The 25,800-nt window shown below is 44.7% G+C and overlaps 1 protein-coding gene across 17 annotated transcripts in view; it reads right to left on the bottom strand.

Annotated features, from left to right (window-relative positions):
* LOC135946197 (titin homolog) overlaps positions 1-25,307 on the bottom strand; it is a 71,676-nt gene extending 46,369 nt beyond the window's left edge. For 2 of the 17 annotated variants that reach the window (XM_065494293.1, XM_065494303.1), the window contains exons 1-49: positions 21,278-21,437; positions 19,819-19,966; positions 13,669-13,834; positions 13,291-13,431; positions 13,040-13,226; positions 12,680-12,977; positions 12,310-12,401; positions 11,998-12,222; positions 11,554-11,934; positions 11,358-11,494; positions 11,141-11,296; positions 10,900-11,080; positions 10,392-10,733; positions 6,010-10,307; positions 5,860-5,928; positions 5,741-5,782; positions 5,579-5,668; positions 5,443-5,517; positions 5,254-5,331; positions 5,102-5,188; positions 4,954-5,040; positions 4,789-4,875; positions 4,632-4,706; positions 4,454-4,573; positions 4,283-4,402; positions 4,075-4,227; positions 3,922-4,008; positions 3,747-3,866; positions 3,643-3,696; positions 3,494-3,571; positions 3,352-3,441; positions 3,211-3,297; positions 3,077-3,151; positions 2,941-3,021; positions 2,750-2,881; positions 2,530-2,691; positions 2,377-2,472; positions 2,200-2,319; positions 2,096-2,143; positions 1,928-2,032; positions 1,739-1,867; positions 1,561-1,689; positions 1,462-1,509; positions 1,309-1,404; positions 1,207-1,254; positions 975-1,151; positions 700-756; positions 530-637; positions 149-208 (exon numbers count right to left, since the gene is read on the bottom strand). In XM_065494293.1, coding sequence (XP_065350365.1) covers positions 149-208; positions 530-637; positions 700-756; positions 975-1,151; positions 1,207-1,254; positions 1,309-1,404; positions 1,462-1,509; positions 1,561-1,689; positions 1,739-1,867; positions 1,928-2,032; positions 2,096-2,143; positions 2,200-2,319; positions 2,377-2,472; positions 2,530-2,691; positions 2,750-2,881; positions 2,941-3,021; positions 3,077-3,151; positions 3,211-3,297; positions 3,352-3,441; positions 3,494-3,571; positions 3,643-3,696; positions 3,747-3,866; positions 3,922-4,008; positions 4,075-4,227; positions 4,283-4,402; positions 4,454-4,573; positions 4,632-4,706; positions 4,789-4,875; positions 4,954-5,040; positions 5,102-5,188; positions 5,254-5,331; positions 5,443-5,517; positions 5,579-5,668; positions 5,741-5,782; positions 5,860-5,928; positions 6,010-10,307; positions 10,392-10,733; positions 10,900-11,080; positions 11,141-11,296; positions 11,358-11,494; positions 11,554-11,934; positions 11,998-12,222; positions 12,310-12,401; positions 12,680-12,977; positions 13,040-13,226; positions 13,291-13,431; positions 13,669-13,834; positions 19,819-19,966; positions 21,278-21,359 — 10,104 coding nt within the window. In that variant the 5' untranslated portion in view covers positions 21,360-21,437. Of the gene's footprint in view, positions 1-148; positions 209-529; positions 638-699; positions 757-974; positions 1,152-1,206; positions 1,255-1,308; positions 1,405-1,461; positions 1,510-1,560; positions 1,690-1,738; positions 1,868-1,927; positions 2,033-2,095; positions 2,144-2,199; positions 2,320-2,376; positions 2,473-2,529; positions 2,692-2,749; positions 2,882-2,940; positions 3,022-3,076; positions 3,152-3,210; positions 3,298-3,351; positions 3,442-3,493; positions 3,572-3,642; positions 3,697-3,746; positions 3,867-3,921; positions 4,009-4,074; positions 4,228-4,282; positions 4,403-4,453; positions 4,574-4,631; positions 4,707-4,788; positions 4,876-4,953; positions 5,041-5,101; positions 5,189-5,253; positions 5,332-5,442; positions 5,518-5,578; positions 5,669-5,740; positions 5,783-5,859; positions 5,929-6,009; positions 10,308-10,391; positions 10,734-10,899; positions 11,081-11,140; positions 11,297-11,357; positions 11,495-11,553; positions 11,935-11,997; positions 12,223-12,309; positions 12,402-12,679; positions 12,978-13,039; positions 13,227-13,290; positions 13,432-13,668; positions 13,835-16,993; positions 17,154-19,818; positions 19,967-21,277; positions 21,439-25,171 lie in introns of those variants that run through there. The other 15 variants (XM_065494298.1, XM_065494295.1, XM_065494294.1 and 12 more) reach the window with 15 other exon arrangements.
* Between the last annotated feature and the right edge of the window lie 493 nt (positions 25,308-25,800).

Here is a 25,800-nt window from a genome sequence, read left to right as displayed (position 1 = left end):
ACTTTGCAATTAAGATGAAAAATTTATTTTATAAAAGCTTCTATTAAGCTCAGAGTAATAATGCAATTGGCTGAACTACCAAACATTCACGAAAATCAATTATTTCCACTTTAAGTTTCTCTTGAATGAAGCTATTTGTTTTGCTCACCTCTTCCTCCTTGTCCTTTTCCTCTTTCTCCTTCGCCTCCTGTTCCAATTTTTTCTTTTCCTGCGTGTCAACAGTTTGCTCAAGTTTAGATCCACGCAATTACACTTAGCACAGTTAAATATTTTAAAAATAGTCAAAATGATCGGTAAAATATCAACTTGAAAAAATTCAGATTTCAACACAAAAGTCATTTAAAATAATTATTTAACATTCGCATTTTCCTTATTAAAATGATTTGACAATATTTGAATTGCTGAAATTTGCAGTCAAGATGGAAAATGTTATTTAGACGCTTCTATTAAGCTCTGAGTAATAATACAATTGGCTGAATCATTCATGAAAATAAATTTGCACTTTCAAATGAAGCTTTGTTTTGCTCACCTCTTCCTCCTTTTTCAGCCTTTCCTCCTTTTCCTTTTCCTCTTTCTCCTTCGCCTCCTGCTCCATTTTCAGTTTTTTCTCCTTTTCCTGCTTGGCCTTGCGTTCAGCCTTGCGTTTGAAATTGCATGGTAATTATTTACGGCCACAGAAAAATGGGAATTTGCGCTTACCTCGTCTTTTTCGCGCTGCTGCTTTTCTTCTCGCTCTTTCTTCGCCTTGGCTTCGGCCTGCAACAAACGATTGAACGCGGCGTTACTCTCGCTCATTTTCTCCCCCCTCCCCCTCCCCCGCGGCTGCGTTTGTTTGCGTGTTGCCCAAGTAGCGCGCCGTTAAATTAGCTCGTTAATTGGAACAACTGTCAAAATTGTTGCACCTTGACCCGCTAATTGCTCTTTAATGAGTTACATTGGCTCAGCTGAATAATTGGAATAATTTTGTCACTCACCTCTTGTTTCGCTTTTTGCTCCGCCTCCTCTTTCTCTTTCCGCGCTTTTTCCTCCGCTGTCTCCTTTTCCTGCTTAGCCTTCAGTTCGGCCGCTTCTTTCTCCTTCTTCAGCTGCTCCTCTTTGGCCTTCTTTTCCGCTTCCTTTTTCTCCATTTCCAGTTTGGCAAGTTTCTCAGCCTTGTCAAGTGTGCAATTTAAAAACATCATAAACATTAATTCATTTTAATTTTACCTCCTCTCTTGCCTTTCGCTCCGCTTCCTCCTTGGCTTTTTGCTCGGCCTAAAAATATTGCGTTTTAGTTTGCAGGTTTATTTTATAATTTAAATGTCGTACTTCCTCTTTGACTTTCTTTTCGGCTTCTTCTTTGGCTTTTTGCTCGGCAGCCTCCTTCTCTTTCCTTTCTTTTTCAGCTTTAGCCTGTTTTTCAGCCTAAAAAGTTATAAATTTATAGTAAAAACTGTTGAATTATAGCAATATTGTCAATACTTCTTCCTTTGCTTTCTTCTCGGCTTCCAGCTTTGCCTGTTTCTCCGCCTGTAAAACGAGTTTTTCAGACGTTAAAATCCTTTTCAAAATTGCACTCACCTCTTCCAAGGCCTTCTTTTCAGCTTCCTCTTTGGCTTTCTTTTCCGCTTCCTCCTTCTCCTTCTTCAATTTGGCCTCTTTTTCAGCCGCCTCTTTCTTTTCCTTTTCCTCCACTGCTTTTCTTTCGGCCTTCACAGGAACGTTAAATTCAATTTCCAAACTGTGGAATATTTCCTACCTCTTCCTTTGCTTTCTTTTCTGCTTCCTCTTTCGCCTTCCTTTCAGATTCCTCCTTTTCCTTCTTTATCTTGGCCTGCTTTTCAGCCGCTTCTTTCTTTTCTTTTTCCTCTTTTGCTTTTTTCTCGGCCTTTTCAACATGAAATAACTGAAAATAGAATCCAAAATACATTTTTAAAAAAAACCCTACCTCTTCCTTTGCCTTCTTTTCCGCCTCTGCCTTAGCTTTCTTTTCAGCTTCCTCCTTTTCTTTCTTTAGCTTCGCTTCTTTTTCAGCTTTGGCCTTTTTCTCAGCCTATTGCACGAAAAAAATCAAGTAAAAAGACCTTTATCTACGCTGAAAAGCATTAATACGTACCTCTTCATTTGCTTTCCGATCTGCTTCTTCCTTGGCCTTCTTTTCAGCCTGGAAATTTAAAATACGAATCAGCTTCCCATTTACCTAAATTTTAAAAATTCTACTTCTTCACGCTCTTTCTTTTCTCGTTCCTGCTTCGCTTTCAGCTCGGCGGCCTCTTTTTCTTTCCTCTCTGCCTCCTCTTTCTCCTTCTCTGCTTTAGCTTCCTGAGCTTTCTTTTCGGCCTTTTAAATGTGCACGATGCTTTAAATCATCAAAATATTATAATTATAATATCAAACCTCCTCTTTTTCTTTCTGTTCTTTTGCTTTTCTTTCGGCCTCATTCTTAGCCTTCTTTTCGGCCTCTTCTTTTTCCTTTTTGGCTCTCTTTTCAGCCTGGCATTTATTTGAAATTAATAAATCAAAGTCGGACGAATAGTAATTAAACTAAACCTCTTGTTTCTCTTTCGCCGCCTTCAGTTCAGCAGATTCCTTTTCCTTCTTTTGTTTCTCCTCGTGAGCCTTCTTCTCGGCCTCTTCTTTTTCTTTCTTTGCCTTCAGCTCGACCGCTTCCTTCTCTCTCCTCTCGGCTTCTTCTTTGGCCTTTTGTTCAGCCTATTGCGAAACATTTTCGGATCACAAGACTCATTTTAATTCCTTGCTCCGCGCGTACCTCCTCTTTTTCTCTCTTAGCTTTGAGCTCTTCCTGCTGTTTTTCCTCTCTTTCGCGCTTCTCAGCTTCAGCCTTCTCCTTTTTCTTCCTTTCGGCTTCCTCCAGCTTCTTTTCCTCTGCCTTTCGTTCAGCCTAAAGTCAGAAAAACAATAAGAATGTTTTCATTCCAGTGTTTGCACATGTAAACCCACCTCCTCTCGTTCTTTCCTTTCCTTTTCCTCCTTTTCTTTCTTCTCTTTTTCTTCGAGAGCCGTTTGCTTCGCCCGCTCGGCCTGATTAAAAAGTGTTTTAAATCAAACATAATTATATATATTTTAGAATTCGTACCTCCTCTTGCTTAGCCTTAAGCTCCGCCTGCTCTTTTTCCTTCTGCGCTTTTTCTTCCTGAGCCTTCTTTTCAGCCTAGAGGGAAATGAAATAATGTCTCTAAACACACATTTTAAAATTTAAAAAGTACTCGCCTCTTCCTTTTCCTTCTTAATTTTCTCCTCGCGTGCCTTTTTCTCGGCTTTCTTTCTCTCGTTGTCTTCGATTGCTCTCTTTTCAGCCTAAATAAATTAATCGGTCAGTTGCAATTCAACTTATAAATCTATTTGATATACTTCTTCTCTGAGCCTTTTCTGTTCCTCAAGCTTCTTTAGCTCGGCTTCCTTTTCCCTTTCGATCTCCTCGAGGCGTTTCTTTTCCTCCTGCTAATTTTAAAATCAATTTCTGATTGGCCAAATTTGGACCAACCCTTTTTACCTCTTTTCTCTCCCTTTCCAACTTCTCGGCCGCCTCCCTAGCTTTTTCAGCCTGCTCGATTTTGGCCTTTCTTTCCGCCTGAATCGAAGGAAATTATTGTATCGCGTGTGTTTCAAACTTAATTAAACGACATTGAAAAAGCGTGTTACCTCAAGCCGCTTTTGTTCTTCTGCTTCGGCCTTTTCCTTGGCCTTCTTTTCAGCCTTAAGAATAATGAATGACAAATGACACGAAATGAAAATGATTGTGTTACCTCCTCCCTTTCCTTCCTCTCTTTTTCCTCCTTTTCCTTCCGCTCTTTTTCTTCCTTCGCTTTGAGAGCAGCTTCCTCTTTCGCCTTTTTCTCAGCCTCCTTTTTGGCTTTTTGCTCAGCCTAACAATCAAATGTGATCTTCAACAATTTCAAACTCCTGCCACTTAATTTATACCTCTTCCTTTTCTTTTTCTTGTTTGGCTTTCAATTCGGCTTCTTGCTTCGCTTTCTTTTCAGCCTCTTTCTTAGCCTTCAATTCGGCCTAGCGCAGTTTTGAGTTTACATAATAATTATTTGATTTTAAACTATTAATATAACTTTATACTACCTCCTCTCTTTCCTTCTTTTCTTTTTCTAAACGGGTCTTTTCCTCTTTGGCCTTTTTCTCGGCCTCCTTTTTGGCTTTCTCCTCCTCCTTGGCTTTCTTTTCCGCTTCCTCTTTCGCTTTCTTTTCAGCTTCTTTCTTTGCTTTCAATTCAGCCTATTCAAATTTAAATCTAATGTTAAATTCTGCGCAATATTTATCAATGTCTAACCTCCTCTTTCGCTTTCTTCTCTTTTTCTTCTTTTGCCTTCAACTCCTTTTCCTCTTTGGCTTTTCGCTCGGCCTCCTCTTTGGCCTTCTTTTCAGCAGCCTTTTTGGCTTTTTGTTCGGCCTGCCTCAAATTTATTAAAAAAGTGAGAAAAACTAAAATTTTAAAAATAACCTCATCCTTTTCTTTCTGTTCCTTCTCTAGCTTTGCCTTTTGCTCTTTCTCCTCCTTGATTTTCTTTTCAGTTTCCTCTTTTGCTTTCTTTTCTGCCTCTTTTTTGGCTTTGTTGTCCGCCTTAAGAATGAAAACGTGTAACCCTTAAGAACTTAAGTTTAAAATAACGTTAGCTAACCTCTTCCTTTTCTCTCTTTTCCTTTTCCAACCTTTCTCTTTCCTCTTTAGCCTTTTTCTCGGCCTTGAGCTCAGCCTGTTAAGGAAAACATCAATATTTCTCAAAATAAACCCCTTTTTACGAGCTATATTTAATATTTTTTTAGTAAAAAACCAACCTCTTCTTTCTCTTTCTTTTCTTTTTCCAGCCTTTCCTTTTCCTCCTTAATTTTTTTCTCCGATTCTTTTCTTGCCTTAAGTTCGGCCTATTTGAGTAAACATTTATTATTTAATATTCATGTGGCCAAAAAGACAATTTTTAGAGGTCATTAAAAATGACAAACCTCCTCTTTCGCTTTCTTTTCTCCTTCCATTCTTTCTTTTTCTTCTTTAGCCTGTTTTTCAGCCTCTTTCTTAGCTTTAAGCTCAGCCTAATAAATTTAATTCGCGTGTAAATTGCACATATGATATTAATAAATTACGAAACCCAACCTCTTTTAAATTCTTTAACTCTTCGGCTTTCTTTTCTGCCTCTTCTTTGGCTTTATCCTCGGCCTCTTTCTCCGTTTTCAATTTTGTCTGACAAAGAGCAATTATTTAAATTCATATTTCCCCGTAACACTTAATTAGCTTCTATAAAATACCTCCTTTTCTAGCCTCGATTTCGTTTCTGTTTCCTCCTTTGCTTTCTGTTCTGCTTCTCGCTTAGCACTCTTTTCGTCCTATTCAAATGAAATTTTAAACTTTTGACGATGCAAGCTTTTAATAAAATGAAAAATGCATGGGTGGAAATGGCCACGAAAAATGAGCACACGCGTGAATTCTGCTCTCACCTCTGTCTGCGGCTCCGTTTTGCCGGCCAACTCATCCTCCGAGACTCGTGACTCATCAGTGCATGGCTTTTCAATCTGGCAAGCAAAGACGGGCTCTCATGCCAACATTCAAATTACCATCAGTGCGATTTCATACCATTTTCTCGGAGCTACTCTCCTCTTTTCTATCTATAACGTTCTTTGTATTCGAAACATCGTCAACATTCTTTGACTCATCCTCACGAGACTATATATCGTGCAAAATAAATCATCATAGCATTGTGGCAGACGCTAAAAACAAAATAAATCTGAATTTTACCTCTTTCTGACGCTCAGCCGCTGGTATTTGAGAGCTTCGAACCTGCGAATAAAAAATGTGTCACAGTTTTGATCAGAGAATGGCTGAAAGCCAATTCATGCAAAATTTTCCCAACGTGCTTTTGGATCTCGCGGAGCTTCCTCCAAACTCTCTTCACTAGCAAAATCTGCAGACAGCAAATCTTCATTCTAACAAACAAGAAATTTACACGGTGTCGTGCAAAAACAAAACCGTGCAAAACTCAATTAATAAGATCGGTATCAACTCACAGATCTGCTTCTTTGCGACTCGTTGTCCTCGGTGGGCGAGCGGAGGCTGCTCCTGGAGCCGCGAATGTCCTCGGAGGAGCGAGCAAGAGACTCGTTGCTTCTGGCCTTCATCATTTCCACCTCCTTTTGCTCTCTCTTTTCGATCAGCTTTTCCAGGGCCAACTCGCGAGCCCTCTTGGCCGCCTCGTCCGCCTCTTCTTTCTCCCTGGCTATCTTGAGAGCGATGTCCTCGGGGTACATGTCCAAGAGCCTTTGCAGGTTGACGTTGCTGCCCTCGGTCATTCTTTCGCGGTACAGCATTTCTTTGTACTCCTTGAACGACTCGGAGGGAACGAGCTCCTCGGTCGACTTGTCCAGTTCTCGCCTCGACGAAGAAGGCGATTGCGGCGGAGACGGAGAGGCTGCTTCTTGCTTCATTTTGGTGTCGCTCAGCTCTTCCTCCAAAGCCGAAAACACGTTTTCTGTTTGCTGCTGCAGAATGGAGGCGACGCTGTCGTCGTCCTTGACCGGCTGCTCCTTGGCCAGACTGAATTTGTCCATCGAGACGACGTCGGCCAGGCTGCTGTCCTCGTCGTGCGCCTCTTGCACCTGCACGTCGTACTCGAGCTCCTTCATCTCGTAAGACTCGGCAGCGGTCGTGAAGGCCTCCGAGGTCATCGTGGTCGGGTCTTGGCTGTCGCAGAGCACCAAGTTCTGCTCGATGAACGCCAGACCCTTCTGCATCTCCTGCAGGTTCGTGGCCAGACTGGTGCGGTTGGCTTTCTCCTCGAGGTCGGCGTGCGACTCCATCACCACCTGCTTCTCGATCAGCAAAAGGCCTCGTGCGAACTCGCGGGCCGATTGCGCCAGCGTCTCCAGCCTGTTTTCCTCGGAGACGGTTTTGTCGCAGCCCTCCATCACGATCTGCTGCTCGATGAGCGCGATTCCGCTCGCGAACGCGAGTTTCGCTTCCGCCAGCGCTGCCGAGATGGTCTCGTCCGGCTTGCTGCTCTGGCTCTCCATCACGATTTGCTCCTCGACCTGCAGCAGGTGGTCGTGGAAGATGTTGGCGGACCTCGCCAGCGACTGCAATTGATCCATGGAAGTGTTTTCGGTTATGCTGATCATGTTCGCCTCCATGATCACTTGCTGTTGAATGGTGGCCACGCCTCGGTGGAACTCCTCCACCGATTTCGCCAGAGTTTCCAGACTCGTGGCTGCCGACCGAGTGGAAAGAGACACCTCCTTCTCCTCGTGGACAACTGTTTGGACTCCGGTTGCGAAAGATTCCTCCACTGCCCTGGATGCTTTCTCTGCTTGAACAGGAACGCTGCTTGCGATCGAAGCATCTTTCTCCTCGAGCACAGTGGCGGTGCTTTGAGTGCCTGTCATCAGACATTCCTCGATGCTCTGCTTGGCTTTGCTCGCGATGGGTGCCAGTTCGCTCTTGATCGAAGCGTCTCTCTCCTCGAGCACCAGCTCTCCGTGCTCGACGCCCGTCTCCAGGCAAGGCTCGATGCTTTGAATAGCCCTCTGACCAGACACGTCTGACGCTATAGAGACGTCTCTGTCCTCGAGCGCGAATTCGGTTCTCTGCTGGCCGATCTGCAAGCACGACTCGATGGACTGAGTCGCAGTAACCGCTGCCACTCCACGGTCCGACGAGATCGACACGTCTCGTTCCTCAAGCGCGATTTCGTGGCTCTGTTGCACCGTTTGGAGACAAGCTTCCATTCCCTCGACTGCCGCAGCTCTCTCTGGAACCGCGGCCGCTGAGATGGAGACATCTCGTTCTTCAAGCGCGATTTCGTGGCTCTGCTGCACCGTTTGCAGACACGCTTCCATACTCTCGATTGCTGCAGCCCGCTCGGGAGCCGGCGCGATCGGCACGTCTCGTCGTTCCTCAAACGTTGTTTCGTGGCTCTGCTGCACCGATTGGAGACAAACCTCCATTCTCTCGACTGCTGCAGCTCTCTCTGGAACCGCAGCCTCTGAGATGGAGACATCTCGTTCTTCGAGAGCAGTCGCCGCTTGCTGCACACCAGCTTCTAAGCACGGCTCCAGCGACTCTTCCGCTCTGGCCACTCTGGCTGGTTTAGCAGGTGCGAGAGACGCTAGTCCACTCTCCAAGAAGACAGACGACTCTTTCACACCTGCTTCCAGACAGGTTTCTACCAGAGGCGTAGCCATAGTGGCCTGGATTTCTGAGATGGACCGGTCTCTTTCCTCAAACACGGTTTTCGCCTCTTGCAGGGTCGTCGGCAAGCAGCTTTCCAGTGTCTCGCTCGCCCTTGCTTGAGCAACGACTGCACTCTCTGGAGCAGGTTCGGCTGAGACCAGCGCTTCCTGGGCGCCGACGGTCGCCGCCGCCTTGTGAACCGACACGTCAGCCTGGCCGGCCAACGTTTCGTCCGCACGGTAGGATGTGCTGAGACTCTGTCCCGCGTCAAAGGTTTCGACCTGTGCGACCACTGCTGTAGACTGTTTCACGTCTTCGCGCAGAGCCGTGCCTTGGGCGGGTTCCACCGGCTTCGCGTGCTCCACAGCGACATTCTCAGCTGAAAAGATCGGCGCGTGGACATCTTGATCGATGACGTGCTGCGCGAGCGTTTGGTTGACGTCCGTCACACTCATCGATTTGATTTCGGACATGACGCTTTCAAAACGGTCGTCGCCGTACTCGATTTCATGTTGGATCTGCATATCCATCTCGACCTGCAGCAACGCTTCCTGCAGCTCCCGCGCCGACGAGAGCAGCGTCTGCATCTCGGACGCCTCGTTGGTCACCGATATTTCCAGCGCGGCTTGCTCCTCGATCAGCTGGATGGCCTTGTGCAGTTCTCGGCTGCACTGTGCCACGGCCACCACTACAGCCTGTTTGTCGGCCGAGCTCTCTAGTTCGTAATTGGAATGTTTCTCAATCAGCTTGAGCGCGTGCTCGAAAGTCTTGTTGCACTGGGAAAGGGCTTCGATTCTGTTGTCCTGCTCCATGTCGATGCTGTGCTCCGACTCCAAGGACGACTGTTTCTCCATGACCGCCTTTTTGATGTTGCGCGTCGACTCGGCCAACACGAGCAAAGGCTTTTCGCCGGAAAGCTGTTTCACAAGCTGCGGTGGTTTTCGAAGCAGGTGCTCGGATTCCGGTGCTTCCGGACTCAGCTGCCGGGCGACCTCTTGCAGGCCTCTTTGCAGGTCCTCGAACGTGCTGGTCTGTTCCACGCCCTGAACGGTCAGCACGGGTTCGATCACGACGTCCTGGATCGCTTGGGCCACGTCCTGGCAGAACTCTTTGGTTGTTTCGACGATCACGTCGAAAGTCTTGGCCAACAGTCCGGTCGGTTTCGGCGCTTCGGCCAGGTCGGTGTTGAATCTGTGTGCGGTTTGCGCCAACTTGTGCAGGTTCTCCGGCGCGGGAGAGCCACTCTTCTCGATATCCCGCTCGATGGCCGCGATTTCGCACTGCAGCTTTTGGGCCGTGTTCGCAAACTGCGCCGGCATCTGCTTCTGCGCGGAGAAGTCGAGCGCCGTTTGCAGTTCGATGGTGGCCAGACCCTCTTGCAGTTTCTTCGACTTCTCGAGCAAATTGAGCGTGGAGTCGATCTTTGCCATCTCCTGCTTCTTTTTCTCGTCATCCTTGTCAGACGACTGCGAGCCGATCGAGCCCGGCGATTTGCTCTTTTTCGATCTGCGCTTTTTCGTCTTGTCCAGCGACGAAGACCTGGAGCGCGACTTTTTGGCCTTGGCGGGCTTGCCGTCCTTCGCAGACAAGTCTTCCGCGAGGCTGCTCTCCGCCGATTTAGAGACTTCGATGGCCGCCACTTGGAATGCTGGTTCATCTTTTTTGGCGCGTGCTTTCTTCCGGCCGGAGGACTCGCTGTCCTTGGCCGTCGCGAAAGACTCTGATTTTCCGGCCGAGTCGTCCGACTGACTCTTGGGCTGCTTCTGCGCCACGCTGTAAAACGAGTCCTCCGAGCTCTTGACTTGCTCGTTCTGCGAATCCGGCCTCGGCGTGGAAGTTGCCGATCGCCTCTGTCTCGGCGGCGCCTTCGGAGGTTCCTCGCTCGGCTGCGTGAACGCTCGGTCCAGGAACTCGGTGGTGAACTTGTCTTGTGGCAAAATTCCCTCGGGAATCTCGTCCGTGATGGACAGATTGTCAAAATCGTCCTCCGTCTTGTCGTCCTCCACGGCGGCGTGTGCCGCCAGGGCGCTCTCGAAATTTTCGTCGGTCACGTCGATCACGACAGCCTCCATCACGATTTTTCCTGACGTTGACGTTTCCTTGACGAATCTCAGCGACGGCAGTTCCACAATGTTGTGCTCTGAAAGAGGCCATTAATCATATATCAATTAAATTTATAAAATATATTGCAATAAAAATAAAAGATAGAAATTAGTCGTCTCACCTGAAACGTGTTCGGACAGTTCGTCTGCGTACATTTCCACAATCTGGAGAGCCTCTTCTTCCGTGAGGTCTGGAGTTTCGTAAAGCGAAACTGACACTTCTCTGCCGTCGAACGAGAAGGAGACTTCACCGCGATCCTCGTCCGCCAGCGTGTTTGCCGCGGACCGGTCGTTTGCGTTGTGATCAATCATTTGCGACGTCCTCTCTTCTTGAATCGTCGACAGGGACGGGTCTCGCGTTATTTTGTGGCCACTGGTTGCCGGCGTTCCCGTCGTCGCCAATTGCGGCACGTTCTGCGAAATCTGCTTTGACGCGTCTGCCGCTTTCTCTTGCTTCATTTTTTCTACAATTAAAAAAAACAATTTTTAATGGTTTTTTAACAGCACCTTATTAATATTTCATTTGGCGAAGATGAAAATCGATTGTAGAACTTTTTTAATTCACAAAAGAAATTTTATTAAAATCAATTATATTTTATTAAACTTTCACTCCATAAATTTTATTCTTACCGTCAAATCCTAGGAGTGAGGCTGAGCTGGAAACAGTGCCCATACAATTGTTGGCTTCGCAGGTGTAGGTGCCCAAGCAGCATGTTCCGTCTTGGCCAGAAATAATGCGATGAATGTCGCCTGGTTTCAGTTCGACGCCGTCTTTGTACCATTTCAAAATTGGCTGCGGCACACCTATCACCTATGGCATTTTAATTTTAGCATCGCGCGCCTTATTAATTGCGCCAATTGTCCAACTCACTTTGCACTCCAAGTTGACCGCGCCTTCGTCTGAGAGAATTGCTCTCAGGTTTTCTAAGAATCGTGGTTTCTTAAAGTGCCTTGGAATTGTTAATTTGAGGAAACACGACGTTACGCTTTGGCCGAAATCGTTCGTGGCTATGCACTTCCACTCCGCCTGAAAACAAAATTTTCATTTGATTGAATTACTGAAAGCTGTATAATCAAAAGGCGCTCACCTGGTCGACGATTTCTAATTTATCTACGGAGAGACTGTAAGTGGCGGCGTTATCTTTGTTTGTCTTGTAGCGTCCTCCGTTTTCGACGAGTTCGTCATCACGGTACCACGCCACCTTTGGCTCGGGAGTGACAGTCACTATAAAATAAATGATTCAGCGAATTAAATATTCGCGCGGAGGAATTGATTTATCGCACCTTGTATGGAGAGTCTGTACGGCTCGAGGATGCGCGCCTCGCAGCTCTTGAGGCCGCGGATGAAGCGTGGCGGCTGGTTGGCGGCCAGCAGTTGCTTTTTCTCGTCGTCGCTCAGCTGGCTCTGAATGTCCTCGACGGTCAGTTCGGCGCCGCTGCTCGCCTCGCCCATGCAGTTGACGGCTATGCACGAATACGAGCCGAGCGAGTTGGTTCCCGAGAGCTGGTACACGTCTCCCGGCCGCAGCTCCTGTCCATCTTTGAACCACCGGAGCTGCGGAGTGGGAAACCCGACCACCTTGCACTCGAACGACACCAGGCCCTCCTCTGTCAAAATCGCCTTCAACGGGTCCAAAAACCTCGGCTTTCTGTAGTTTTTCGGGACTGCGAAAATGCGGTTTAATTTGATTTGAACTGCAGGGGATAATAATTATGAGGCGCGTGTACCTATGACTGTCAAGGTGGCGCAGCTCATGGCTTTGCTTCCGTCCGGGCTGGTGACGACGCACTTCCACTCGCCCTGGTCGGCCAGTTCGCTCGCAGCCACCTGCAGCGAGAATCGTCCGAGGCCATCTTCGAGAGCGCGGTATTTCTCGTTGCTGACCTGCGACGACGCCACGCGCCCGTAGCTGTTGTACCAGACGACCTCCTTTGGCCACGGAGGCACTCGAACTATTTATACACAAAATGGGCATTTTATCTCATACTTTAATTAAACTAGAACTAATTCAAATATAGGCAGGGGTTTTTATTGCATACCTCTGCATGAGAGTGTAACCGGGTCGCCAAGTTTCGTCTTCTCGGTTCGCAACTCTTCGGTGAAGACGGGTGGCGTGCCTCCAAGGTAAATGCTGAAAATGACGATGAGCACACGTAAATGTTCATGAAATCAGAGACGGCACAAGAGTGGGGGCGAGAGTGAGCGTTCTGGCTCTAATTGAAAAAAGAATTCAGAATTGGAACCAAAAAAATAAAATGGATATATATTTCGACTAGCATTTCAAGACAGGGCTCAAGCGCGTTCGAGGTGTTCAGATCGCACCGACGAGAGTCGAATGTCGGTCCAGCTGCTAAATGGCGAGATTAACATTTTTTGGCGGGCGGCTCGGCTGTGAAATGAATATCTGACCTTTCCGTCGAGGCCGACGAGGACTTTGACGCGCCGAGCACGTGCACCCTGGAGCTGGAGTAGTTCTTGCCCATGCAGTTGGTGGCCTCGCAGGTGTAGGTGCCGAGCGAGGTGGGGTCGTCCGGCGAGGCGGTCAGCGCGAACACGTCGCCGGCCTTGATCTCGTGGCCGTCCTTGAACCAGCGCAGCACCGGCGTCGGCACGCCCACCACCTTGCACTCGAGCGACACGGTGCCCTGCTCGGTCAGCAGCGCCTGCAGCTCTTCCAGGAACTCGGGCGGCTTGTAAGCCTTTGGAACTGTCCACCAAAATTATTGGTTTTAGTCCGGTATAATTTTGCAGAATTTCGGTTCGACTCACTGAGCACGTTGACGTAGGCCGAGCATTCCGAGTAGGCGCCGCTCTCGGAAAAGGCCCTGCACGTCCAGAGGCCGCCGTCGTCCGAGAAGACGGGGCTGACGTCGAGGCAGCAGAAGTTGCCCTCGATCAGCGGCACGTACCTGCCGCCTCCGTCGCCCGCGTCCACCTCCTCGTGGAACCATGTCACCTGTTTTTTTAATTACCATTTCATAATTAAATGATTTTTCCGATTTTAATTTGGGCTTGCGCACCTTGCTCGCGCCACGCACTTCCACCAGGAGGCGGGTCCTGGTGCCAACCTTGACCGCCAGGTCATTGAGGCTTCGCAGGAACTGCGGAGGCGGTCCGTCGCCATCTCCTCGCCTTCGTTTCGCCGAAGTTGGCGAATCCACCTGACGAGCAAAAAATAAATAAATCGAATGTCAGCATCCCGCGCTTCTCGTCGCACAAGCGTGTTGCATGCATTCGAAACTCGCAGGCGACAACCGGATGCGTGCTCGGCACGACATGATTATTTTTTAATTATTAATTTAACAAATTTGTGCCTGGTGAAATCAAAACCGCCTTGAATGGCAAATTAGACGGTTAATTTAGTTGGCGGGCTGGATGTCGGAAGTGTGGGATGTCACCTTAAGCTCCAGCGTGGCGCTAGCCTGGCCGGCCGCGTTCTTGGCCAGCAGCGAGTAGAATCCTGTGTCGTCGGTGCGAGCCCGCTGCACGGCCAGCTGCACCAGATTATTGTTTTCTGCAAGTTGGTAGCGGTCGTCGCTCGCTAAATCCTCACTGCCACGCGACCTGCCCAACACAACACAACACACAAATTTAATCCAAATTACGCTCTTTATTTCAGGGCCAAATGTCAAACTCGAGTCAGGAACACACAAAAATAGACAGCACATCGAACTTGACAGTTTTTTTCTGGGATTAATCGGAGACGTATATTTAGATTAGAATAATACGTCGTGGCTTACATCAAGGTTAATTTTAGCTTTAGAATTTTCGAGGAAATTCGTGCTGGGGGAACTCCCAAAATTTTCATGTGACACGAGCTGCAAATATTAAATCCAAAGTCGACCAGTTGAGTAATAACCGGTTTCTGCTTTCTCAATTTTTTAAATTTCATTTTATTAAACCGAACGTATGCATCCTATGCTCTCACTATTTCCAATAAAAAGTAGGGAAGTCTTTTTCTTTGCGTCGTTTGTGCCGACTGAAGTGCATCAAACTTGTTGCATTTTCGGCTGACAGTGCATAATAAATCTGGTGCGAACGAGGGGCTTAAGGCGGCGGACTTAACGAGCCGTGTTTTAGTTTTAGCCAGTGGAGCCGAGTCGAGGCGAGGCGAGCGAGTACGCGCGCGGAAAGAGTTCAAGTAGCTGCAAAGAGACGAGCCGCTGTCGCTCGGCTATTAATACGCGCAGGCATTTGGCCGCGGCACAAATCTCGCGTGCCCACAATAACGAGCCGGACGCGGACGCGCGCATTCGGCCCCGACCGATGCACCTTGTACATTCGTTCCACTTTGCACCAGGTCGGGAAAGACCACGATCCCAATTCCTCCTTCGCATCCGACCAAATTCCGCACTTCTTAATGGAAATAACCCGTAAATCCAGATCGGACGCGGAGCACGTTCTAACCGAAGCGTGAAACATGTTTTCCACATCTCAAATTTGTTTGTGAACAACGCAACCACGTGTCACGCGTGTAAACAAGCCAAAATTCACGTGCCCATTCATACGAAATTTGGTCAATTGGCAAAGTTCATTTTTTACAATCTTGCACTGCCGTTTCGGAAAAAGAAATACTTTTACGTCGAGACTGCGTGTTGGTTGAGAACAGTAAGGACTTTCCGAATTAGCTAATTGGCCAGGAGCAAATAATTTGCAAATTCCGTGGAAGCGCGCGGAGACAAAGTTCTGGAATCACGTTTTGAGCGCGGGCCAATTGCCTGGCGCGGTTGCTGCTTCGCTTGGCTCGCGGCTCAAACTAATATCTCTGTCAGAGCGTGGACAAGCTTCCGTCTCGGCACCGACGATTCGCTTTTCCTTCTTGGGCACAATATAAAAAGCGGCGAGATCGCATCGAAAATAGTGTTATTATGGTGTGTGTCGTTATTTTTAAAACGTTGGGCCCCCACACCGTCGTGTGCCGCGCGCGAGTTGAAACTTGTCGTGACTCAACCCGTTTGTCTACTCCTGCATTTTATCTTGAGAGCAGATGCCGGCCCAAATTTTATTCCAAGCGGCCTACTTTTATCTTCATCCCAACAAACAAACCATATGTTCCCGTTGGAATTACAAAATATTTATCACTCTGGTAAAAATACGCCGAGTTTTTCTCTTTTAAGGTTAGCCAGACATCGTAAGGGTTCAAATTAAATATAATTTACCTGAGGACAGCTAGAGACACCATAATACTATTCTTTATTATTTGTAAGAATTCTTTCAAACAAAAAATCAATCAAATAACGCATTTGCAATAGCTACGTATGAAATAAAATTGCTATAAAACAATTTTAATCGTTTGACTACGTTTGACAGTTAGAATCGCTTTCAATCGAGTTGTTTTTTATGATTTGCAAGAAAAAAATCTGATTCAATCCAAGTTCAGTTTGTCCAATTAATTATAGCTCTCATTCAAAGGGAAAACTCGCGTCGATGAGTTCCGCAATGGCTCAATTTTGAGGAGACAAAAAATGTTATGGAGCACTTCCGCTTTCGCTTAAACGATGTTTATTTTGGGTGCGGACACACTTTTGCAATCTCAATCGACTACTCGCCCGTGTGTGTTTATTAAAAAAAGAAAAGGGCGGGAGATTAAATTTAGCGTCTCTCGGCTGTCTTACGTAAGTCGTGCGCGCGTGTTGACGGCCGGCGGCGACTCGTCGCCGCATAGCTCCGCTCTGCGCCCCGACCATCTTTATCAACCTGACCATCGGAACGCTTGCAACATTTGCTGCCGTTTACATGCTCAAAAAATACTAACTGCATTTAATACGCTTCATTTACTAAAGTTCAAACTCATTTACGTGAAAATATATGTTTTGCGAGAATATTCAAGTCGGCTAAGCAGTAATTGGATTCAAAAAATCTAATAAAACCGCTTGAAAGAGTCTAAAATAATTTTAAATCGCTTATAAATCTGAAAAACATTAAAATAGTCAACATTGTGGAAATGAACATAAATTATCGAGTTAAATTTTGCAGGTAAAAGAAAAGTAATTTATTTTATTATTTTTAGCCATTTTGTGGCTTTTAAAAGGATATTCACGCTTTTTATTGCAAATTTACCTTGTTGTTTGATTGTTTTTATTTTTCAATTTTGCTCCTTTTGAGCCTCTCAGGACTAATAATTAATAAAATAAATCTCAAACGTAAAGAAAAATGATATTCATTCTCTAATTTATAAAATAATAATTTTATAATTAATAATCGAAATTCGCCAATGCCGCCATTTGAATATTACGTTAAAACTCTTAACAAAAGCCAAATTCATGCGAAAGAACTGCAAACCGTTTAAACTGTGAATGTTGGCAATAAAATCATTAGAAGTAGGGGTCATAATAGTTTAAAACTGTCTAAATGTATTCCGAACCCTTTTCCAAAATTTTTATTCCTTTCGTATGAATTCCTGCATCAAATTCCAAACCCTCAAAATTCGTATAGAATAAATAAATAATAAATAATTTTTTTAATATATAGAATTTAAAATGGAAGAAAGAAAACTAAAATATCTTAAAACGCTAAAATTTTTTAAACTTCTTGAAAGCGATAATAATTTTTCTGTTGTCTATTTACACGCATGTTTCTAACCACTGCAAGAAGACTTGGAAGACCAATTTTTTTTTATTAAAAAAGGACATTGTTTTTCCTTCCGGCTAAAATTTTGTATTACATACAAAATGTTTGGCAGTCGTTTTTATTGGGTAAAAATGAATAATATTTCGAGCTAACCGTTTGGTGTTGGACTTGGTGGCGGCGTCTCCCTTGCAGCAGTTGCTCCCCATGCCCCGTCGAGGGCGGTGCGTTCAGAGCCCCCTCATGATGGACGGCACGCAAGCACGCACTCACTCACACTCGCACCGGCCGACCCGAACCCACCTTGCCGACTGACTCGCTCTCGCCACGTCCTTTGCTCGGCCGCGGGGTATTTTCGGCGGCGCCGCGGCGGCTCCGCGTCCGCCGCAGCGGGAGCAGCGTGACGTCGCCACCGCCTGCCTGCCTCTCCGCCGAGCGCGCGCGCGCGCGCGCGCGCGACGCAAATAAAACAACGCTCTCCAGCGCAGACTTTTCCCTCTCGTTCGAGCGCCAGCACCTTTGTTTCGCCAATTATTTCCTCAAAAATACAATTTGTTTGCTCCCCTTCAGCAACCAAGGCAGCAGGAATAACTTCAAATGACAAACAAAATCTCTGCAGTAAAATTAAAAACATGGTGCAATTTTTTAAGTGCGATATAAACTCACAATCAGCGGAAATTGGCAAAATTGTTTTATTTTCGCAACAGGGAACCAAATCAAAAGTTCAAGTTGTTCTGCTGCAAATAAGCGTACATTATGCCCAAACTACAGCACGCAAGCAATTTCAACCGGATTCTTATCCATAACATTTTATTACTCGTCGGATTTGGACGATTTTTTATTTTGCGTCTATTTATTTGAACAAATTTGAGATAAAACTGGATTTCTTACCTTTTGCTTAAATATAAAATAAAATGATCACGAATCTGGTTTCAATCAATATATAAATTAATTAACCTAGTGAAAATCGAACTCAATTGTTCCACAATTACAAAAATCCAAAGTAAAATATTGGATTTTAAACTTATAAAATTCAGCACAATGTTGAAGGAATAATTCGTCTAAATGCAAGGAGAGGAAAGAATCAAAGGGACATAATTTAGGATCAAATTTCTTGCACGCAATAGGCTTTGGTTGTTCACAAAGACATCATTGGAATCTGTCAAATCCTGCAAAACTTTCTTTTTGCAAAATTCTACAATTTATTTGGCTGCAAATTTGATTTGAGGCGAAAAACGAGCATCGTACAAGGGATTTTTATATGAAAAAATATTAAAAAAATAGTATGTGCTATTCCGTTTATAAATGTTTCCCTTAAAATGTTACCAATGAAAAAGATCGGCTCGGCCGAGAGTCCGTGCGCAGGCTAACGGGGACAGAAACCGAAATAAAATACTGTGTGTAATTAGTTTCAAATCGCTGCATCGTCCAAATGAGGTCCAATCCGGCGATTTGGAAGCCAAAACAGCCAGCGAAAGTGGCGAATAAATTTATTTTAATATATCAATTGCGAATTTCCTTTACAGTGGCATGATCAAAATTTAACTCTGCATTGAAACGTCTGTTGAAATTATGCCGCGAAAGTCAGGTAATTTCGTAAACACGGAAAGATGCACTTTGAAAGTTTATTTTCGGGGCCAGAGAAGGTTAATTAAGGCATAATTAATCTCAAATTTATTTACTTGGTGCCAATTAACAAGGATTCGGGTCCATAACAGTCGCGTTCTGCCTTGAGCAGGGCACAACAAAGTAAAAATGGTAAACGGCAAATTTTCATTTGAAACATTTCACGACTGGGAAGGAAATTTTCTCGATTCATTTATTAAAATGTTGCGGTCGTCACTTTGAATTCTGAATTATAGAATGAAACGTCGGAAGCCGGAAACCACAATTAAATGATTTTCCTCGAATCTAGTACATTTAATTTGCATGAAACGCTGTGTTAAGCACGAAGAAATCCACACGCGTTAATGCACTTCCCTTTAAATTCCAGTAAATTTATTACTTTAAAAAATCGACGGAAATTAACTTGAAAGTAGATCATGTAATATTTAATTTGAATTTAATGTTCAAGTCAGTGCATTTATTTATTCGTTTTAAGTATTTCCAAATTGAAGGGCATAGTGTTTTTCATGGATTTGAAAATGCATGCGCAGGTAGAGCGGAGCTCAGAGAACGAAAGCGGCGGGCGAGGCAGGTGCGATGGATGCATTCTCTCTCTTCTTGTGTTGTCGCAAGCTTGCTCAACAGGCGGAGCGAGAAAAAGGTCAGTCGGACGGAGACCGGAGATAGATAGAGCGAGCGAGTCGCGAGTCGCGCGTCGCGTGTTGTGTCTTTCTCCTGCTCGCGCGGCGTGATCGATGCCAACCGATCCCAATTCGTCGCATCTTCTTTTATTCGCGCCGCGACTCATCCACTCTTTCACAATCGTCAACTAATCGTCACTTTAAAACGCCTGGAGCATTAATTATTATGATTGAAGGTATTTTAAATAAAAATTTTATGATGTCAGTAATAAACATTATTCGCGCGGTAGAATATCCCTTCCTTAAAAAAAATATGAGCATAAATGTAGGATTTTCCTTAAATATGTGAAATTTTAATAACTAAGCAATATTTTTAAAAATTTCACGACTATTTACCGCTTAAAATTGCCAGCCCTAGTTGGCACCAATGTTTACAGTTGCACGCACTCTTTAAAAATAATAATATTGAAATTAATTAATTCCGATTCCATTAATTACAGTGATAAATTCGAGTTAATTAAAAACAAAGAGACGAGCATTTTGTGATTGGCAAATGGTCGGATGGAGGGACTCGTCACTCGACAGTCTCGCCCATTCCATTCCATTGCAGAGAGTGCGTGTGTGTGAATGGAATCAGCGAAATAAACGGTTCCGAGAAAGCGTTTGCGTGAAGGGGCAGCTAGGGGGCTGGGCGCGAAGCCAAACGCAAGCAGGCGAAATAGTTTGGGGACTGACCAGCAGAGTTCGGTGGGCCGGCCGCCGGACAGTCGGACGGCAAGGGTGGCGGTGTCGCCCTCGCACACGCGGCACACCGCAGCCTCCACGAGAAGCTGCGGCGGCGCCTCTTCTCCGCTCGCTGCACCACTCGCCGCGCCGCCGCTCTCTGAAACACAACAATCCCTATGAGATTATCCAATTCGTCACACCATGCCCCATACTTCACCAACAGCACAAACTGTACAACCATCCAGCAATAATAATTCAAAATAGTATGCCTATGAATCTAAAGATTATGAAAATTGTCGATTTTAATTTAATGTCAAGTGTCCAAAATAAAAGAAAATCGTGAAATGAAGATAATTTTCGTACAGTATAAATATTTCAGGCCAGTAAATAAATAATCATTACTTACTATTTTTTTGTAAAAAAGGTAGATACAAAAAATTAAATTGTTTTGAAAATGATTTTACTGCAATATCTTGAGAAATTATCGCTAGTTTCTAATTAAGTTTTCAATTGAGCCTCTCGATTAATTTAATTAATGTCTTAAGAGGCACAATGTACAACATTGAGATCAACGTTCGCTTGGCGTTTACTTTCGCGTTGTGAAACTGAGATTAACTTTAGAATGACTGATTTGCTTATTATTGACTGTGTCACCAAGTTCTTGTTCGAACACTATAACAAGTCCCTTTTAATTAAATTAAATAGTGATAATCGCGACTAGTGGCCTTGACTTGTGGCAAATATTTGGAGTCAAAAATGGCTAATCAATGTAAATATCATTTTGGAGATTTTAAAAGAGCTAGAGTAATTTAATTCCTTGTTAAACTTAGTTTCTAAAAAGTATTAAGCGGCAGAGCCGTGCACTTGCAATTTAATATCCACGCGTTAAGTAAATCAAAAGTATATAGTGTCAGCTGTTGGCTACTTGCTCTGTTATGTTAGTTTTCTATGCAATATTTTAAATAGAATTTAAAGCACAACAATCATGATTCGTTTCATTATTATTAATAATTAATAAATAAATGTACTATTGATTTTAATTTTTGTGTCTGTAATTAGCTATTTAAAAAATCGTCCCAAATTAATTTTAAAAAATATCTGGAGATGTCTATGAGTATTGAACTCTATTTTTATAGTAAGTTTTGCATGTAAGGAAAATCGTTGGTGGGAGAAAAACGCATCTTTCTATTTTCTGGATGCGTTTAGTCAGTTAAAATTCCTACGTATTTGAGTATAGAAAATTCCAAGTGTAATTAACCTTTATCTACTGTAAATAAGCGTCACAGCAGCAAAGTTCAAACATTAATAGATACAACTAATTGTACGAAAAAATTAAGAAATTGATAATTTGAAATTAATGTTAAGCTGGCGTTCGTCACCGTTGGTAAACTAGTAGTATACGCGGCATTTCTATTTTTGCTACATAAACAAAGAGTCGGATTTATCGGTGTGTCGGTGGAGGACTGACCGGTGGGGCTGGGCCTGGGGCCGGAGGTCCAGTAGTTGAAGGCCAAGTGGGCTGCGCCGACGCCCGCGATCACGGGCAGCATCAACTTGGTCGGCACATTAAGAGAGTAGAGGATTTCGCGTGGCGAGGCCAGTTTTTTCCGCGTGCGCTACAGCAGCAGGGACTTTTGGATGCTCACCGCTCGCACAGACTGACGGACGGACGTGGACGGACGCGGACGGAGGGACGGACCGAACGCCAAACGCTAGTTGGCTGCGCCGCCGATGGCGAGAAATTCGCTCGCTCGCTCGCCCGCGCGCGCGTCACCTCCGAGAAAAGCGAGCGCTCGAAAAATGGAGCACCGAGAGCCTCTCGATCCGCCTTGGCGCCTCTGCAACTGCACCAAAATCAAACATTGCATCACGCTCGCGGCCACACACCGGCCAAAATTTGTCCACACACACACACACAATGAACAATGTCGCCTCTGCTCGAAACTCCAACTAAACCGCCGCTCGCGCTGAATCAAAGTGCCAAAAACACCAAGACCGACACGACGATGTGCGATATCTGCTCTTTTTGTCACAGATAAAAGACAAACGACGCGAGCGTAATTACTGCGGTGATAACAATTAAATCATATCAATAATTCAGGGCTTGCAGGTTTTTGTCTGCCTCGTAAAGTAAAAAATTCCCTCCCATTTTTTAATATTTTTTCCGAAAAATCTTTAAAAAAATCGAATTATTGAGAGGCAACATCTGAGTCTCGAGGAAATAGTTTAAAAATGGATCAAATAGAAATAGTAAACTAAATTCACTAGAAATTCGTTTGAAAAATTGTAAAATCGGCTGTTGTTTCCCGGAAAGTCAAAATGATGTGCAAAATTTTATTAATTTTTTTCCAGTTACTTCAAACACATTAAGTACTACCGCTGAAAATTTAATTCATTTGTTGCTAGTACGCGATTTTATAAAGTCCTCGGGCCATTTTCGCAGGAGAACCATTTTTAATTAAATTTAATGGCCACTCAGAAAGAGGGCAAAAATTTCATGCGCATTTTAGTCAAGTTACTCCTAACCAATATTATTTGCAATTTCAAGTCAATCTCTAAATATTTCCAAATTTAAAATATTTTGTTTTTGCGAAAAAAAAACAAAAATTGAAGGTCAAATTACGGCAGGAAGTGGAATGCGAGAGTCTATGCGGAGGGCAACGAGGACATAAACGGAAATTAAATAGAGTGAACTCACGTTTTCAATCCTTGCGTCGCCCAAAGGCGGTTTAATCCGGCGATTTCGAGGTCAAAACGGCCTCTCATTCATAGAGAGAAAAGAAACAGCAGGCTAGTAGAAAGTGGAGTGGGATTAGGAGGGCGAGAGCGGTGCTCACAACTCACAATTGGCCGAGCAGGCAGAGGCAGCAGGACAAGTACTTGCCGTGCCCCTCTTTCCCTCCTTAACTCTGACCCCACGTGGCCTGTGCGAACGCAACGAAGGAAGCTGCGCTTTCGAACTTGCGACATTCCATTCTTTAACTCGCGATTTACAGCGACGACCTTGCCATTTAAATGTATGAATCGAATCCTCAGGAAATTTCCTTCACAGTGATATGTTTCAAATGGAAATTTGGATTTCACTATTTTTGTGACGCGAGCAGAACGGCGAGTGTTCCGTGCACTTGGCTTCCAGCTGCGTGTTTGCCTTTGTTCTGTCCTGTTCAAGGCCGAATCCTTGCTAATTGGCACAAAATAAACGTAATTGAGTGTAATTATGCCAGCGTCAACCTCCTTCGCCCACGAAAATAGACTTTTAAAGTGCATCTTTCCGTGTTTACGAAATTACCCAACTTTCGCGGCTGACTGAGTTTCAATCGCTTCGATTCCCGAATTAGAGAATGGAATGTCGGAAGTTTGTAAGCAGCCTTTGTTTGTCGCTTTCGCTCTCGCCACGCGGGGTCATCGTTAAGGAGGGAAAGAGGGGCAAGTACTTGTCCTGCCTGGCTGACCGCACCACTCTCTCCCTCCTCCTCCCCAGCTGGCTGCGTTCTTTTCTTTCTGATTCCAGGAATCAGTGACAGTGCATTTTTCATTGTTTTCGTGTTTCGTCAGTTTCGTGCGAATTCGCGACTTGCGCTGGTTGTTTAGGCCCCGAAATCGCCGGATTGGACCCAATGGACCTCATTTGAACGACGCAGTGATTGAAAAAGTATGTACCACAGATTTTTATTTCCGTTTCCGTGTCCTCCGCATGGACACTCAGCTCGCCGCTGACCGATTCATTCGCCTGCATTTAGGCGACATTTTGTTAAACAGGATTTTCCGCATCCGTTTGCGCGTTTTGCCAATTAATTAACCCTACAGATATGATTTATCTGTGTCATATCTAGATATACCTTGAAAAATGCCTTCACTGAATTGTTAGGCCGATTTTAATAACAAATAATGAAATAAACTTTTGATTTGCGATTCAAAACGTGTTCGATGGTCGATGGGGGTTGGTTACCAGACTAAAATTAAATTAAAACCGCGCAGAGCCTAGTAAAATTGCAACGAGGACATTGCCTTATGTAATATATATTTTATTTCTTAATTAAAAAACCTGAATTGACGATTCATTTTTTACACATTACACATTAGTGTGAAATGAATGGAGCAAAGATTAGAGTCTAAAATTGTGCGTGAATGAAAGCTTTTGTGGCACAAAGTGCATGAGTGCAGCGGCCGAAAATTCCTTTGTCAGCGTCTTTGAAAGTCAATCAAGGCCGTTGCCGGTGACGAGGCGAGCTTTTGTCGGCGCGCGGCGCTGATTAAGTCAGCCAGCAGAGAATGAGCGAGAGAGACGAGAGCGAGAGAGAGAGAGAGACTGTTTTTGTGCGCGGCGTGTCAAGCAGCGCGCATATAATTACGTACGCGGGCGCGCGCGGCTTGGAGCTCTTTTCTGCTTTTCTGGTCGCGGCAACGTTTTGTGCAGTGCGTGCCGAGGCCAAAATCATCTCGGAGGCGCCCAAAATAGACCGTGGCGGCTGGCGGCTCGCGCGCACCACCACCAGCACTCGGTCCAAGCAACACATGACTCGCCCCACCGACCGCCCGCCCTACCAGACGAGACCAACTTTCAGCCTCCAGCCGCGACCGAAAAACTCAATCGCGTCTTAGCCTACAATTGTCACTCTCCCTGACCCTGACCTTCCACCCTCCACCCTCATCCCAGCAGTTCGATAATGCCAAACGCCATTTCTGCTGCACCGACAGCAAATCAATTAAATTGCAATTTAAAGTAAATCGAGGTTAGCCTCTGACTTGAAAAATTAAAACACTAACTATTTAACTCAAATTTCCTCAAAATTGATTTTTTTTTTAAATCAAACAAATTGTATTTTTAGGGTTAAACCCATTAAAATTTTATAAAATATTTTTTATCCCTAGATTTTCAGAATTAAATTGCGAGCCGTCGAAATTGAGCGCTAAATAATTATTCTTCATTAATTTTACGAGAGAATGCAACGCAAATATTTTTTTAACAAAATAGGAAATGCTAATATGTTCATGAGATTAATTGAAATAATTTAAAAATCATTTTTCATTGTTCTTTTTCGTACAAAAGATTAGGATTTTTTTTAAATATTAATTTAAGAAATTTATTCTAGCTGACCTGATTTTTTTCTTTTGTACATCCTCTGACTGTACTATATTACAAAAACGGATTTCAAAAATCTCTTCAGATGCAGCTATTTGAACAGTCGTTTTAGAATTGTAGAATGCTGCTATTTAAAGTGTTGCCGAGATGGAATGTTGTCGGCAGCCCGATCTCGAGAGCGATTGCAAAAACGAAAAGGGCGGTTGCGCGCGCGGGCAGCGGAATTTTGGCGCCGATTCAATGATTGATTCTCTAATTCGTTTCGTTTGGCTGTCGTACCTGTGAGCACGGTCATGTCGCGGCGCGACGCGCCATCGTGCTCGCCTTGGCACTGTCCTGGTCCAGCTCGAGGCACTCACTGCCGGCCGGCCGGCCAGCCGCCAGCCAGCGGCGGCCCAGATGCTGTCCGAGCGCCGCGCCGCGCCGCACCGCGCCCGCCCGTTGCCGCCGCCGCTCGCGTAAATATTGACTCTAAACGCCGCTTCCAACCGCACTTGTCTTGCTCCCCTTTGCTTGCTTGCTTGCTTTCTTCTTCCGCAGCAACACTCTCAGCACATGTGCACACCTAAAAACTTGCCCTTTTTAAATATTATCTAAAATTGCGGAGATTGCGCCTGCCGTACAATGAAACTGCGCCGTTGAACAGAAGTGATCAGCCGGTTGCATATACTGCAGGCCATTTTCTTCATCGACGTCGAGACTTTTCAAAATTATATATTTTTTGTTCAGGTTTAAAAGTTTATATTTGAAATTACAAGACGAATAAGATACAACTCTGCTTAATTACTTTATCAATAATTTTCTACGACTAAGAATAAGCATGTTTAACCAATTAACCTAATTTTGATCGAAATATTTAATATTTATTTTTACACTGATTCTAGACAGCTTGTAATTTTATAGGTATT

Source organism: Cloeon dipterum, chromosome X, assembly GCF_949628265.1.
Source record: "Cloeon dipterum chromosome X, ieCloDipt1.1, whole genome shotgun sequence".
NCBI lineage: Eukaryota > Metazoa > Arthropoda > Insecta > Ephemeroptera > Baetidae > Cloeon > Cloeon dipterum.
The sequence above is the reverse complement of the archived record's forward strand: the minus strand, read 5'-3'. Positions and strand labels throughout refer to the sequence as shown.